The sequence below is a fragment of the Bactrocera tryoni genome, chromosome 5 (assembly GCF_016617805.1).
Source record: "Bactrocera tryoni isolate S06 chromosome 5, CSIRO_BtryS06_freeze2, whole genome shotgun sequence".
Lineage (NCBI taxonomy): Eukaryota > Metazoa > Arthropoda > Insecta > Diptera > Tephritidae > Bactrocera > Bactrocera tryoni.
The window spans coordinates 35,965,043-35,980,017 of record NC_052503.1 but is presented as its reverse complement, the minus strand read 5'-3'; the positions used below and the strand labels follow the sequence as shown (position 1 = coordinate 35,980,017).

The window sequence follows — 14,975 nt, the reverse complement described above, 5'->3', positions numbered from 1 at the left end:
CTAATAAAACAGGTATTTATACAGAAAACCAACCTACTTTCAAACGGCTTTGTTGTCCCATTCAGGTTAATGTTTTCGTCAGTCTTATCACTTCCGAGTATTATTGTCACAATTGTTGGTTTTATTGCACTGATAAGCTAGCGCCACTCGAAGTTAAGGAGTAGCAGCAGGTACAGTGAGCCACAGTTAACGCGTACAATGTAGTTGAATACAAAGGGTTCAATATTAAAAGGTGTTTCTTATGCAAAAGCTTTGTAAATTTTCACTATGTTGCAAATAATTAAATTTTAGTGAGTAGATAAATTTGGCTATAACCGCGTAAGCTGCTGTGTCTTCGCCAATTAAGAAAAAGAAGGAGTAAAAAAATTGTAATTTGGTGTAGAATTGGGATATCCAACGATAAAATTTGGGAGAAATATTTTAATGGTAATGGTTACATGATTCCAATCAGAGTTGCAAACGATGCATTTTGTTTGTACTCCCCAAAACGGGCTATAAACAAAACAAAAAAAATGATCTTAATGAAAATACCCGTTAAAAACTTTTTAACTTCAAATATGAGATTCAGAAATAATAATACAATTTTTTTAATTTCAAATACCAGTTTGACGACAAATTTGAATGCCATATATCGGATTATTAGCCGACTGAAAACTAAAAAATTTTTTTTACCTAATATACGGTATTAAAATGAGAAATAAAAAGATTTTAAAAATTAAAAAAGTTTATCCCACAAACCAGATTAAAAAATGAAGAAAAATTGTTATTTTAAATTTAAAAAAATATGAATTTTATAAAAAAATATTGAAAACAAATTATCTAAAAATGTCATTATAAATTTAAAGAATTTTAAGTTCATAAAAAAAAATTAAAATATATATAAAAATTTAATTTTTAAATTTGTAATATTAGAAATTAAAAAATTTAAATTTATTAAATTTTTAAATTTATGAAAAATGAAGAAAAAATTTTTTTAATTTGAAATTTATAAAAAAATATTAAAAACATCATATAAAATTTTATTATTATAAAATTTAAAAATTTGAAATTTATAAAAAATAAAAAAAAAAATATATGTATAAAAATTTTATTATAAAATTTGTAATAAAAAAATTAAAAAATAGGAATTTTATAACATTTTAAAATTTATGAAAAATTAAGAAAATTTATTAATCCCATAAGCCGAATATAAAACACAACAATTTTTAATACAACACAGATGACTGAAAACTAAAAAAAAAACCATAATAATCCCAAATACGGTATAAAAAAATAAAGAAAAAACAAATCGGCTTAAAAATTAATTTTAAATACTCGTACAGATTAAAAAATGAAGAAAAAATATTATTATAAAATTTAAAAATTTTGAAATTTATAAAAAATAAAAAAAAATATATATAAAAATTTTATTCTAAGATTTGTATTATTAAAAATTCCAAAAAAATATTAATTTTATAAAATGTTAAAATTTAATAAAGATGAAGAAAAGCTATTATTATAAAATTTAAAAATTTTGAAATTTATCAAAAATAATTATCTAAAAATATGGTTATAAAGCTTAATTTTTAAAACTAATTTTTAATTCAAAGCTTTTACTTGAAAAGTCATTTGTAACTAATATATATTTGAAAACTAATTTCTTATTAAAAATTTTTATTTAAAAGATTCGCACTTAGCAACTATTTTTCAATGCTTTTTTTACGATGTTACCCAATAAGTGGAAGTTTGGCTGCAAATATTTCAATCAAGTACCGCCTTAAAGATAGTTCACTGTACCAACTGAATACACACGCCCGTTAACATACATATATTGTTTACCAGTTATTCACACACACACACATATGCAACATTGGGTGGCGGTGCTTTACAGGTGTTTCCCCAGTTTTTGTTTCTTTTTCCAATGCCGACGAATTGGCCGGCTCTTTGACGAATAACTTGAAATGCCTTTGAATAACGTAATCTTATGAAATTTAACGCAAATGCCCATCTAATCAGGCCTAAAAAATATGAATTATGACTGTAATAAATCAAAGTTCAGATAAACCTCTTGTATGCCAATATAGGAAAGCAAAATATTCTTATCATTGCATAATAATTAGGCCTAATTGCGATGGGTGTAATTTCATAGCGCCGCGCGTTTTATTTCAGCTCCCAGTTTTAGAAGCCGTTGATGATCGGCGCGCCGTTATGAAAGCACTTATGACAAAGGTAATAGGTAATTAAGGCTTTGTTAGTAGTAAGCTTGTGGCAATCTGATTAGAGGAGCGATCTGTGATGTTGCCAGTGGATCAACGATAAAACTTGCCACAATCCGCGTGATGCCAAGAAAGGAAAATATTTGTCTCCCCTAAAGAGCGAAGGCAGCTTTACAAGACAATATATTTGTGTATATATGTATGTATGTGTTTAATGTTTGATACCAAAACATTAAAATCTCGAAAAAATTTTAAAATAATTGATTGATTGTAAATATGTGTATGAGTCTGATAAAAACTGACCGACATTGCGAATTATCTACTCCAAATCAATTGTGGGTCGAAAAGAACAAAATACTTCATTACGAAATACCTACTGCTGCACACAAACAAACTCTCATGCCCATTCTAACAGTCACACACATACAAACAGTCAAGCAAAGGCAAAATATTTCAAATGTTCGTGAAATGCCGCTTGTTTGATTAATTTGACAAAAATTTCAGATCGATTTCTAACAAGTACATACATATGTACATACCCACTTGTCCATATCTATGTATATGTAGGCGTATACAAATATGAAAAGACGCATGTAAAGCCCACTATACTGACAAAACAAAGGCAGAAAACCGTAGAAACAAAACGATAATTGCAGAGATAAACCAAAAATGTGAAACGGCGACAGGGAGGAGGACGCAGTGGAATGCCACGCAGCGACAGATAAGATCACAAATGAGTTCTAACGCGAATGTCAACATAGCCAATTAACGTCACAAACTCGAACTCAAATGCTCAACGTGAACTCTAACGCTGCAGACGGTGGGGTAGTCGCGGCTAATTGGGGGCGTAAAATGCCGAATTATTATGCAATAGATATGAGAAAACGTTGCCATTTTCATTGGCTCGAGCCTCAATAGAAATACACTAAATATGCGTGTACTTGGAACCAAATAGCTGAAGTTTGTTATAATTTGTTCATTTGCAGGTTATTGTGCCGAACTAAGGAATGTGTCTAATTAAACAAAAAATAACCGTAACAAGTAATAAAATATAAGATTGTAAAAATTATAAGAAACATAAAAAAATATATGCATGTGCAAATATATTACCATAAATTTAAAAAATTTGAAATTTATTAAAAAATATTAAAACTGAATTATCTAAAAATTTTTATTATAAAATTTGAAATTTATAAAAAGTTTTTAAAATATTTATTGAAAATATTATTGAAAATTTATAATATTAAAATTAATATATTATGAAATTCATAAAATTTCAAAATTTGTAAAAAAAAATTATAAAAATTACAAAATATAATAAAAAAAATATCTAACAATATTTTTATAAAATTAAAAAAGTATGAAATTTATAGAATTATGAAAAGCAAATTAAATGAAAATATTATTTCAAAATTTATAATATTAAGAAATTAAAAAAAATGTATTTTTTTATATTTCAAAATTTATTAAAAATTAAAAAAAATTATATGATTTAAAAATATGAAATTAAAAAATATATAATATATAAAAATATTATTATAAAATGTATAATATTAAAAAATATAAAAAAATTTAAAAGTATTGCTATAAAATTAAAAAAATATATTTAATAATATTACAAAATAAAAAATATGCAATTTACAAAATTTTGAATTTACAAAAATAATTATAGAAATTTAAAAAAATATAAAATTTACAAAAAATAATATAAAAATATTTCTATAAAATTAAAAAAATACGAAATTTATAGAATAATTAAGAGCAAATTATATGAAAAAAATTATTATAAAATTTATAATATTAATAAATGAAAAACAAATAAATTTTTTTATATTTTAAAATTTATTAAAAATTAAAAAAACTTTAAAAATATGAAATAAAAAATATTCATAAAAATATTTTGTAAAATGTATAATATTAAAATATATAAAAAATTTAAAAAGTATTCCTATAAAGTTAAAAGAAATATAATATTAATTTAATTAAAATTTATAATATTGGGAAATTTAAAAAAAAAAAATTTTAATATTTTAAAATTTATTATAAAGTAAAAAAAATGTATGATTTAAAAATATGAAATTAAAAAATATATAGATCGGAAGAGCACAAATATTATTATAAAATTGATAATATTAAAAAATAAAAAAAATTATAAAAATATTGCTATAAAATTAAAAAAAATATAATATCCCAAAGTAAAAAATATGAAATTAACAAAATTTTAAAATTTACACAAAAAAATTATAGAAATTTAAAATATTATAAAATTTACAGTAAAATTATAAAGAAATGTATACAAATATAAAATTGTTAATTTCAAAAATTTATAAAAAATAAAAAACCTTTAATGTTATGATAATAATTATAAAAATTCGTAAAATTTTAAAATTAAAGTAAAAATATTATTATAAAACTTATATTACTATAAAGTTTAAAAATTATAAAATTTTTAAAATAATAAAAAATGCATAAGAATAAATAAAAAAATTATAAAATTACAAAATATAAAATCATATTTGTTTAAAACTAAAATGTATAAATCTTTTTGTGCAATTCTTTTTTTCTATAAATAACGTAGAATCTTAAAATTTAATAAAATTTAATTAAACTAGAAGTGTTATTTTAACATTTATAGTATTTTAAATTAAAAAATTATAAAATAATAAAATATAAAAAAATTAAATTTATAAAATGTATGGAAAACTAAAAATCTATAAAAATATAAAAATGTTAAATTATTAAATTTATAAAAATTAATAAGAAAATTTATAAAATTATAAACTTCATTAAAAAATAATAAAAAATTACAAAACTTAAAAAATTGTATTTTTTTCCATTTTTTACGATATTTATTCATCTTGATAAAGGCGATCTAGAATTTAAAAGTGAACAAAAAGTTAAGAACCAAAACATAACTAAAAAAAAAACACTTAAAAATTGTAAAATGAAATCCTTAAAAAATTTAAGACGTATCGAAAGGTTTCACTAAGCCGATATTTAAAACCTAATGAAATTTTTTTGCGCATATATGCAATAATATCTGTAGGTTTCCAGTGAAATATTTGCAATGCTAAAATATCTGACGCAGAACTAGTAGTATTTTTGCGGGATAAAAAGCGCTAGAAATCATAATTAAGGCGCTTTTTATACAGTACTCCAGTTTTATCTTTAACCCCCACAGCGACTACGCTTTTCTGTATTGCCAAAGCCAGTTACACACTTGGACCAGACATATGACCACAATATAGCGTAATCTCGGTAAGCAAACTATATTTTAGCAAAACTGCGTTGAAGATAACAAACAAAAATGACTCAAGGTAACGGTACACTATAGATTAAAATTATGAACAAAACGTTAGTTGTATGTTTTTATTTGAATACACACTTAAACTACGCTTATTTACTCGTACACACCAGAGAATACTCGTCGTAGATTCTAAAGAATGTATAGTAGTATCAAGATTTAAGTATGTCTCTTTATAGATTTTTATAGTGCAAAATTTTCACTCGCAGATCTAGTGCCCGTAGCGCTCATAGTCAACACCTAATCAGTTACCAAACATAAATCAAACTCAGCAAAAAAGCAAATATGTGTAAAAAAGCTAGACAAAAAATAAACTAATTACATTGTCTGCAATAATTTTAAGTAAATAAAATATTTATATTAAATTAAGAATTATATTATATTAAGAAAAAATCTTAACTGCGCTTGCAACAAAGCTAGAATACCCTTCACAAACAAAAGAAGAGCTTAATTTGGTTCGTCGTTTTTGTATGGCAGCTATATGCTATAGTGATGCGGTCTGAGAAATGTTTGAATATTACGAGGTTCCCTTGGAAAATAATCCATTCCGCCTTTCGTGAAGATATCTTGCCAAAAGAAAACGTTTTCATACAAGCACTTGATTTCGATTCTTCAGTATGTATGGCAGCTGTAAGCTACAGCAGTCCGTTATCACAGCTTCGGAACATTGGGCAACTTCTTGAAGAGTAATGGACATGTGCAAAATTTTAAAGCGATATCTCAAATACTGAAGGGCTAGCTCGCGTATATGCAGACAGATGAACAGAGGGACCCTGTTTAGGGCATAAAAAACTTACAAAGTCAACAGCAATAAAATATGCGCTTGCAAAGCGTGTGCGCATAAGGGAAGTTATCACACATATGTTATACATACATACATAAATACTTATATATATATGTGTATATATGCTAATTGACTGATAAGGTCGCGTAAAACAGCTGATTCCAGCTGATTTGTGAAGTAAAGTGTACATATGCCATATAAAATATTCTAGTATATGTGTTTAAATATACATATTTATATGCATATGTGCGATTATTTGCAGCTGAAGTTGTCAATGAGAAGACTTATAAAGTCGAATTGGCATGAAAAAAATGTTAAAACAATAAATAGTAATCAGTCGCTATAGGTTTTATATATAGAAGGGAAATTGAGAGCGTTCGCATTCGTTGCAGAAGTAGGTAGCCATATGGTTCAAAAGAAATCCTATAGGAAAGGTTTAATATTTGTACAAACAAAAATTTCGACCTTTCAAAATTTGACTCTAAAAATTACCCGTTGATGTCTTTGATATGCCCACTGCCCATAAAATGTAAGCAAAACTAATAATTGAAGAATACTGAATACACAGCAAGCAAATAGTTTCGATCCTGATGTGATCTTTTGACATATGATATAAAGTGGGTTCATTTCCAGTATTTTTATAGGTTTTTAGAAAGAGCAGTTTTCGTCATGAAGAAGCTACGCTAAACCTAGCAGTTATGCGAATACGCCTAGGAAGTCCAAACGTTTGCTTAGAATACGCCCCCTTTACATATAAGGTGAATAAACAGGACTTAAAAAAAAAACAGCATAAATGGTTTTTTCGGCAATATCAATTTATTTTATTCAAAATAGTCTCCTTCTGTTTCAATACAGCTTTGTTTCGGCTGATTTTTGATGAATTCACGCACAGTTTCGATGGAATTTCCGGTGAACACAGATTTTGATTGGCCCACATGTTGATCGTCATTTATGTCCTCACGACCACTTTGAAAACGTTGAAACCACTCGTGCACTCTGCTACAGGATAGGCAATCATTGCCATAAACTTGTTTCATCAATTGAAGTTTTACCAATTTTAAAACAAAATTTAATGTTGGCTCTTTGTTCGAAGCTCATTTTCGCACCGACAACACAAACATACTGACACTTAAAACGCATTAACTTCACTTCTAATCCATGAAATGTCATGAAATTCTCATTGGACAATCGATAGAGATAGCAGATTCCAACGCACCAATCCACATATAGATGGCACTATCCAGGGCCGCTAGATTCAAAAAGTCCTGTTTACTTTGGAACGCACCTTGTAGTAGTAAAAAGCCGGCCCAACGTTGAGTGGAGTTGTTAGCGGCTGTGTTTTTACACACGAACCCACGAACATCTGTGTTTGAACGATGCAAGTGTGGACTCGTACGCATGAGGTCGCACATCGTCGTTGTATTGTTACTGTTATTCATACTGAATATTGTTGATGAATGAAATTAAAAACGCGTCGTTAGTGACTGCATAAATGCAGAAACAAAACGAAAATGAGTTTCAGTTCACACACGGATTCTTTTGTCGCCCAAAGCGGGCTTTTGGGAGTAAGCGGACGACGAGGAAATACGAAAAGACCGTACCTCTCGTGCTCGGGTGGTACGTTTTGTGTCACGTACGGTCTGTTCTGTCACCCAAATCATTGTTTTTTCTTTGGAAAGGCGAAGGGACCGTGCCTCTGGTGCTCGGGTGGCACGCTTCGGGTTCTTGTTCGTAACAGTTCACTGCTAAGAAATTCTTTTAGAAACTACTTTTCATTTTGAAATTCTCTTCATAGTTGCAAGATAACAGAAGAACTCTACTCGAGATGCTGATCACTTTTCCCACGTGTGAACGCACAGAGTGACACCAATAGAGAGTTTGCCGATAATGAGCGCGACAAAAGTGTCTCCATGTAAACGCCGTCTAACAAAAGTAAAAAAAAGCAATAAAGTCGAACTGGTAGCAGATATGGTAGCAAAACGAATATAAAATAAAGGGAGCAGGCAAATTAAAATTAAATAACAAAAACAAAACAAAAAAACACACAACGGCAAAACAAATAAACCAACGCGCTGATCATAAAACAAAACTTTTGAGCAAACACAGAGTAAAAAGGAGATTAAAACAAAGAAGCGCTAAGCAAATACGCAAAGTGGACGGAGTCAGCGAGCGTACGAGCGAGTGCGCGCGCTGAACCGCAACGCTTACAACGTCGCGGTCAGCTGAATGCAATGCGGCGCGCGCGCTGCCAGCAAAACCAACGCGAGCGGGAAATTTTACAAACAATTGTTTTATTCTGTTTGCTTTGCTACTTTTCGCCAACTGAATTGAGGAAGGAAACAATAACGAAGAGCAGCTAAAGCAACAGCAACAATCAACGATAGCACTGGGCGTGTGAGTAAGTGAGGGCGAAAGGCGCGCGGCAACGGCGCGCGTCAACGCTCACATGCGACTTCTATGCAATTCTTGTTATTATAGCAACAAAAATAGCAAAAAGCGCAAATATGGTGGTATCAGTGATTAACGGAAGCACAGTTGCAGCAGCGTTGCGATTTGTGGTGGTAGTGGTGGCGCATGGCTGTATGTGTTGAAGCAAAAGCAAAAACAGTTTCCCAAAAAATGTAATATATTTTGGTGTCATGGTTGTTGTTGTTTTGGTTGCGCGTAGCGAAATTTTTATTGTAAACGCAGTTGAGTTTAATTTGAGTAAAGAAATGTTGCCAGCGCATTCGTTCCACATGCTGCGATACGCGCACGCGCACGCGCAACCATACCCATAGACACACACACTCAAACAAAGAACTCAAAACTTTTAAAATGCAGTAAACTGTATGTGTGTTTGTGTGGCACACCAACACTCATACATCTAATGCAATTTACCTCCCTCTCCACACATAAAATGCTCTGTTTGTGTATGTATGTGTGTGTGTGTGTGTGTGTGTGGATGGTATGTGTGTCTGTCTCGTTTACGGGTGTGTTGAATAAATTATTTCGGTCTAGTGGCTATTAGCAGAGCGTGAAGTTGACAACAAAAACAACAAATAAAACAAAAATAGCAACAGTAATAATAATGACAACAGCGTAGAATGGAATAAGCGCGACGAGGAAATGAAGAAGCTACACCACAGAATGAGTATCCATCAGTAACGTCAAACGTTCATGTACCGCATAGCAGAATTTTCAATACTAAGGCTTGCAGTTTTGAAACCCCTTAGAACTGTAGAAGTATATTGAATCTTGATCCGTGTACATAAGGGCTCATATCCATATACGTGAGTACATGAAAGAGCATGCCTAAATCAAACATATATATTCGTTTACAACAACACTGCGTACCGTCATCCTCAAAAATTTCCCGCGTTTGATAAGGTTTAACACAATCAACTATTCCAGGAAACTAAAACCACGTTCAGACGAAGACTTTTTTGCCGCTCAATATCCACAAATTTTCTTTTGTTGTCGAGTCGCGATCTCTACGTCTTTTTTCGTTGCTCCCACGCCTAACAAAAACTGTTTGGGAAAACTAAAAAGTTTAGACGAGAACTCTCGATATCGACAAATTTTCTTGGTGTGGCGTTACGATCTCTATGTCTTTTCTCATGGTCTCTGCGCGTACCTAAGTCAGTCCTCAGTCCTCATCTGAAAACCGGGTTTGGTTGACACAACAGTCCTCGTCTGAACATGGCCTTAGAGACCGCATCTCATATATCGGAGCTTGTGTCGTTCATGTTGGTACTAACGAATTTCATTGTTTGTGGTATAAACTTGACATGCAATCGCGGAACCTAAAACTGCGTTCAGACTATGATATTTTTATCGCTCAGCATCGACAAATTTTCTTTTGGTAGCGCATCCACCCCAAAACCAGCTGGAGTGACAAAAAAAGTTCCATCTGAAAACCCTGTTTGGTCGACACAACAGTCCTCGTCTGAACAGTGTCCTAGAGGCCGCTGCTATGGCGGCACTTTTCGAGGAGTGCATCGGCACAACAGTCCTCGTCTGAACAGTGTCCTAGAGGCCGCACTTTTCGAGGTATGCGTAAAACGTCTGAGCTGTCTTGGTTTGTGATATAAACTTGATATGCATGTAACTTCTGCAATGCCAAGGTAGGCACCAACTATTACACAAACTGTATTGTTGGTGTTAAGCAATAACACGAAGCTGGAATTTTCCAACTTAATTGCGAAATATAACCATTGCTCTAAATGCCTCTTAAAATATTTCAATTGAAAAATACGAAAATTTCAACTCACCATAATTTTCGCTCACGGCATCCTTCACTGCTTCGATGACGCGCCGCGTCTTCCTGATCGGCTGGCCGAGTATGGTGAAGTTGCGCATATCGATCTGTTGCACGAAGAATAGATAGGTGCGCTGCAGCTCCAGCTCGTCGCCGCGCACTAGGCCGCGCGGTCGCAGCTGCTCGCGATAGATGTCGCATTCGCCGCTGCTATTGATATATTCGAACTGCAGCCGCACGAATTGCTCACGTTTCACCTGATAGCCAATCTGCTGTTTGTATGCGTTCAGCACTTGCACTGTGGCGGCAAAGTTGTGTCGGCGATCCGGTGACATCGATGTGATTTTACCCTCGAACACGATGGGCGCCTCGAACGCCAACTGTGCCGGATCGCGCGCCGAACAATAGCGTCGCGGTCGCTTGCGTTGACGTTGACGCTGATTGTGTTTGCTGTTGTTGCTATGATGCCCGTTGTGCGTATTACGTTGATGGTTGTTGTTGTTGTTGCCCATACCGCCTTGCGCGCCCTTGTTGTGTTGGTGCTTATGATGATTATGTGGTTGTTGCTGGCGATGCTGCTCCAGCGTTTGGCGTTGGTATATGTTGCCGCTCATTTGCTGCCAGCTGTTGCCACCAGCGCTGCTGCTTGCTTGTTGCAAGCGTTGGTACTGGTGTTGTTGTTGTGCGTTCAATTGTTGCGCCAATGTGAGCTCTGGCGCCTGCTGCATGCTGTAGAAGCCAGCGTTAATGCCACTGCTCATGGACTGCGCCAAACCAAAGACGCGCGAATCGCGGCGTGAGCGCGCTGTCTGATCTTGCTGCAGTTGCTGCTCGTGCTGTTGCTGCAGCGCGCGTCGCTGCTGCTCCGACAACTCACCGCGGTATGGCAGTGACGCGGGTATTTCATAAGCGGTAAAGCGGTAATGGGTGGGCGGCAGGATATGCACAAGGCGCGTCAAATTCTTGCCGTTCACCAGCTGGTACACCTTCTTGGTGGGGTACGCGGCGATGGGCAGCGGTGTGCTGGTGAGTGCGTTCTTTGGCGCATGCGCGGCATGCAATCGCAATGCATGCTGTTGCTGTTGTTGTGCATTTGTAAGCGGCACATGTCGTCGCGCCTTGTAGCTGCGCTTGCCTGCCGCGTACGTTTGTGTGTCGCTAATCGTGGGCGCTGTGTGTACTGGTTGTATAGTTGCCACGCTGCTGCGCGTAAGTTGTTGCAGTTGCTGTGGATGTGTTTTATGTAAATTTGAATTGGTGTTGTGATTGTTATTGGTATTGTAGTTGTTAATGTTGCTATGCTTATATGGTTTAAATAAATTAATTATGTGACTATTTTTATTATTTGGAACTTTTTCTTGTTGCTGACGAGCATAGTCGTCGTCGCCGCCCTCGTCCGATGCATGCGCATACACTTCGGCGTCGCCATCGACATCATCATCCACATCCTCAGTTTCTTCTTCCTCACTCTCCTCTTCCTCCTCCTCATGATCATCCTCCTCATCACCATCGTTGGCAACGCGTTCATCATTCGCCACGTAGTGGGCGCTAAACTGCGGTCTAAATACTGTTGTTGGCGCCTGTGTCGCCATCCCTACTGCTGATGGCCTTGTGGCTGCTTGTAAAGCTTTCGCTGATTGGTAGAATGCTTGTGGCTCTGGGCGCCGATAAAACGCGTAGGCCAAATCGTTTGCATTTGCTTCGGTTGCGTCCCAACCAACGGTTTGTTTATATAGCTGCGCTTGTTTTATATGTTGTTGTTGCTGTCGCCCACTGTTATCGCTGTTCATTACACTACTACTGCTAAATATCCTACTGCTGCTGCTGCTGCTGCCGCTGACCGCCCCGTCGTTGCTGCCACTGTGCCCCACTAAATCTACACCTGCTGCTGCGCCCGCTGCACCATGAACGCCTAGCGCTTGCACTAGACGGCTGCTGCTGCCGCCATAGATGTTGCTATCTGCGTCGGCGCCATCGACGGGTATGTAGAAACTTTCTTCGATGATGTCGCCAACAGTGGCGGCTTCTACTTTTGCTGCTGAAGGCGTGAGCGGCTGTGTTGCTGATACGATTTCGCGTGCGCTTGCACTCGCCACTGCTGGTGCCGCTGGTGCTGCTGCTGCTGTTCTTGGTAGAGGTGCCGTTAGTGCTGCCGCCGCATTGACAGTCGCAGACGCGGTGGCAATCAGTGGCGCGGTGGCAGGCGCTGTGCTCCGATTCACACGCAGGCGTTGGGCGTAGGCGGTTGTAAGGCATGTGACCGGCGTTGTGTATAGACAGATCAGCAGCAGGGTGAGCAGCAGCAGCCGCCACATGTTCATAGATACTTGCGGTTTCGTTTGTAGACTCCATTTGCGCAATACTCGCGCATACATGGCGTCCGCCCGTAGGAGAGTTAGTACCAACTCTACAGCGACGCACAGAATACACCGAATTTCACTTTGTGCCAGCGACAATCGACGTTTTTGTTTGAATTTGGTCAATTCGTCTTATAATTTACTTCTTCAACTTTTTAATTGTTTTTTGTTATTTTAATTTTAGTTTTTTAATTGCTTTCTCTGCACAATATTTCAAGCTGCGTTTTACTTTGGAAAATTTTTTCGAATTGCCGGCATAAACTATGTTTGGTTTGTTGTTATTATTTTTATTATTTTTTAATTCACTCTCGAATGCAGTTCGCGTTGTGTTGTTGCTGCCTTAACTGCTGACAAGCTGCCTGGCGGGCACTGCGCTGCCTTTAGCTTTGGCCGTGTGTCCGTGTTGTTGTTGTGGCTTTCGCATGAAATGCTGTCGATAAGTATGATTCGCAAGCCACATTGTCACTTATTCTACTGTTGTTGTCGTTGCGTCTATAACGAAAATGTTTGCTTTTTAAATCAGTAATTTTTGTTGTTGAATATTTACGAAACTCCGTTTTTATATTTTTAATGCGTTTTTATTCTCTTAAGTTCTTTTCACAATGCTTTTCCACTTATTTTCACTTTCTTCGTGCTGCATTTTGTCGCATTAAGCACACTTCTTGCATCTCGCAAAGCGTATTTTATTATATACACTAGCACATACACACATACATATGTATATCAAGTAAAATGTTAATGCTGTTCCACTTGATGTCGATTTTCTGGAAAATTTAAAATTTTGATCTCAGCAAACCCAAAGTAAACATTTTTTTGTGAATTTGAATTTCTAATTGTTGTGAAATGCGTTGCTTGTTTGTGTGTTTGAGCTGTTTGAGTGGTGTTTTTAGCACTTCTGATTGTTTTGGTTTCTATTTATCGGTTCAGACACTTTCTATACTATATTTAAAACCCTATAAATAAATGTCTAAATTGGCTGTCAAATTTGGCATAATTTTTAACACACGAATTATTTTATTTTCCTTAAGTCTCTGTACAAGCTTCGAGAGTTGGAATTGTCTCACTCTACCTGACAAAAATCTAGCATGAAATAAACACGACGCTCTACACAGATATCCAAATGTTGTTCTGTTCATGGTTATACTCTTGACAGGGTATACTTAGATCGTAATACCTAGAAAGCAAAGCCGAAGGCCCTATATATACACATACATAGTGACAGAAAAGTACCCGGAAATGTAGTTAAATTCCCCGGGCAAATGATATTTCAAAAATATGTATTTTACTAAGTTGGTTGGACTGTTCTCAATTACCATGCCAAATATAAGCGCGATCTGTCTACCAGTTTGTTTACAACAGCAGTTTGGGGTTGAAAATTCAGACAAGTGTGTTGGCAAGAGAGCTCAACATCTCTTGCGAGTCGCTTCGAATGCTTTTGGTGCATATTTTGGGTATGAAAAGCGTTTTTTCTCGACTCGTCTCGATAAAGATGAATTTTCTTCAAAAAGAGTACCGTAAACAGATCTTTTTGGACATGCTTGATCGTTCGAATTCCCAACCCGCTAAGACATGAGCTTATGAGTTTGGCATGCAGACAAGTCAAAAATCACTGGGATGTAGGAAAAAAATAAAACCAAAAAAACCTCAAAGCTGTTCAAAAATCAAGTTGGTATCCATTTTTTTTTTCGATATTCGTGGTTTGGCGCACCATGCATTTTTTCCGGAAGAACAGACAGTCAATAAGGACTTCTATTTGGCCGTATTGAGGCGTTTGCGTGAGAACATCCGTCAAAAACGGTCGGAATTGTGGAAGAACCATTCATGGATTTTACATGATGACAATGCTCCATCGCATGGAGCAACGATTGTTACGAAATTTGAAGCCAAACACGCAATGAACACCATCGATCAACCACCGCTTTGGCTCTACGTAATTTATCTTGTTCGCCAAACTAAAATTTCCCATCGAGGAAATTTCAGACGATCGAAGAGATAAAACTAAATTCACTGAAAGAACAGAACCCCATCCCAAAAAGTGCCTTTGAAAAGTGTTTCGAGGACTGGAAGAATCGTTGGCAAAAGTGCGGATTACTTT

The 14,975-nt window shown here is 34.8% G+C and overlaps 1 protein-coding gene across 5 annotated transcripts in view; it reads right to left on the bottom strand.

Moving 5' to 3' along the window:
- The window catches only part of LOC120777987 (protein vein), a 132,020-nt gene that overhangs the window by 106,575 nt on the left and 10,470 nt on the right, over positions 1-14,975 (bottom strand). For all 5 annotated transcript variants that reach the window (XM_040109627.1, XM_040109630.1, XM_040109631.1 and 2 more), the window contains exon 2: positions 10,537-13,644. In XM_040109627.1, coding sequence (XP_039965561.1) covers positions 10,537-12,898 — 2,362 coding nt within the window. In that variant the 5' untranslated portion in view covers positions 12,899-13,644. The remainder of the gene's footprint in view (positions 1-10,536; positions 13,645-14,975) is intronic.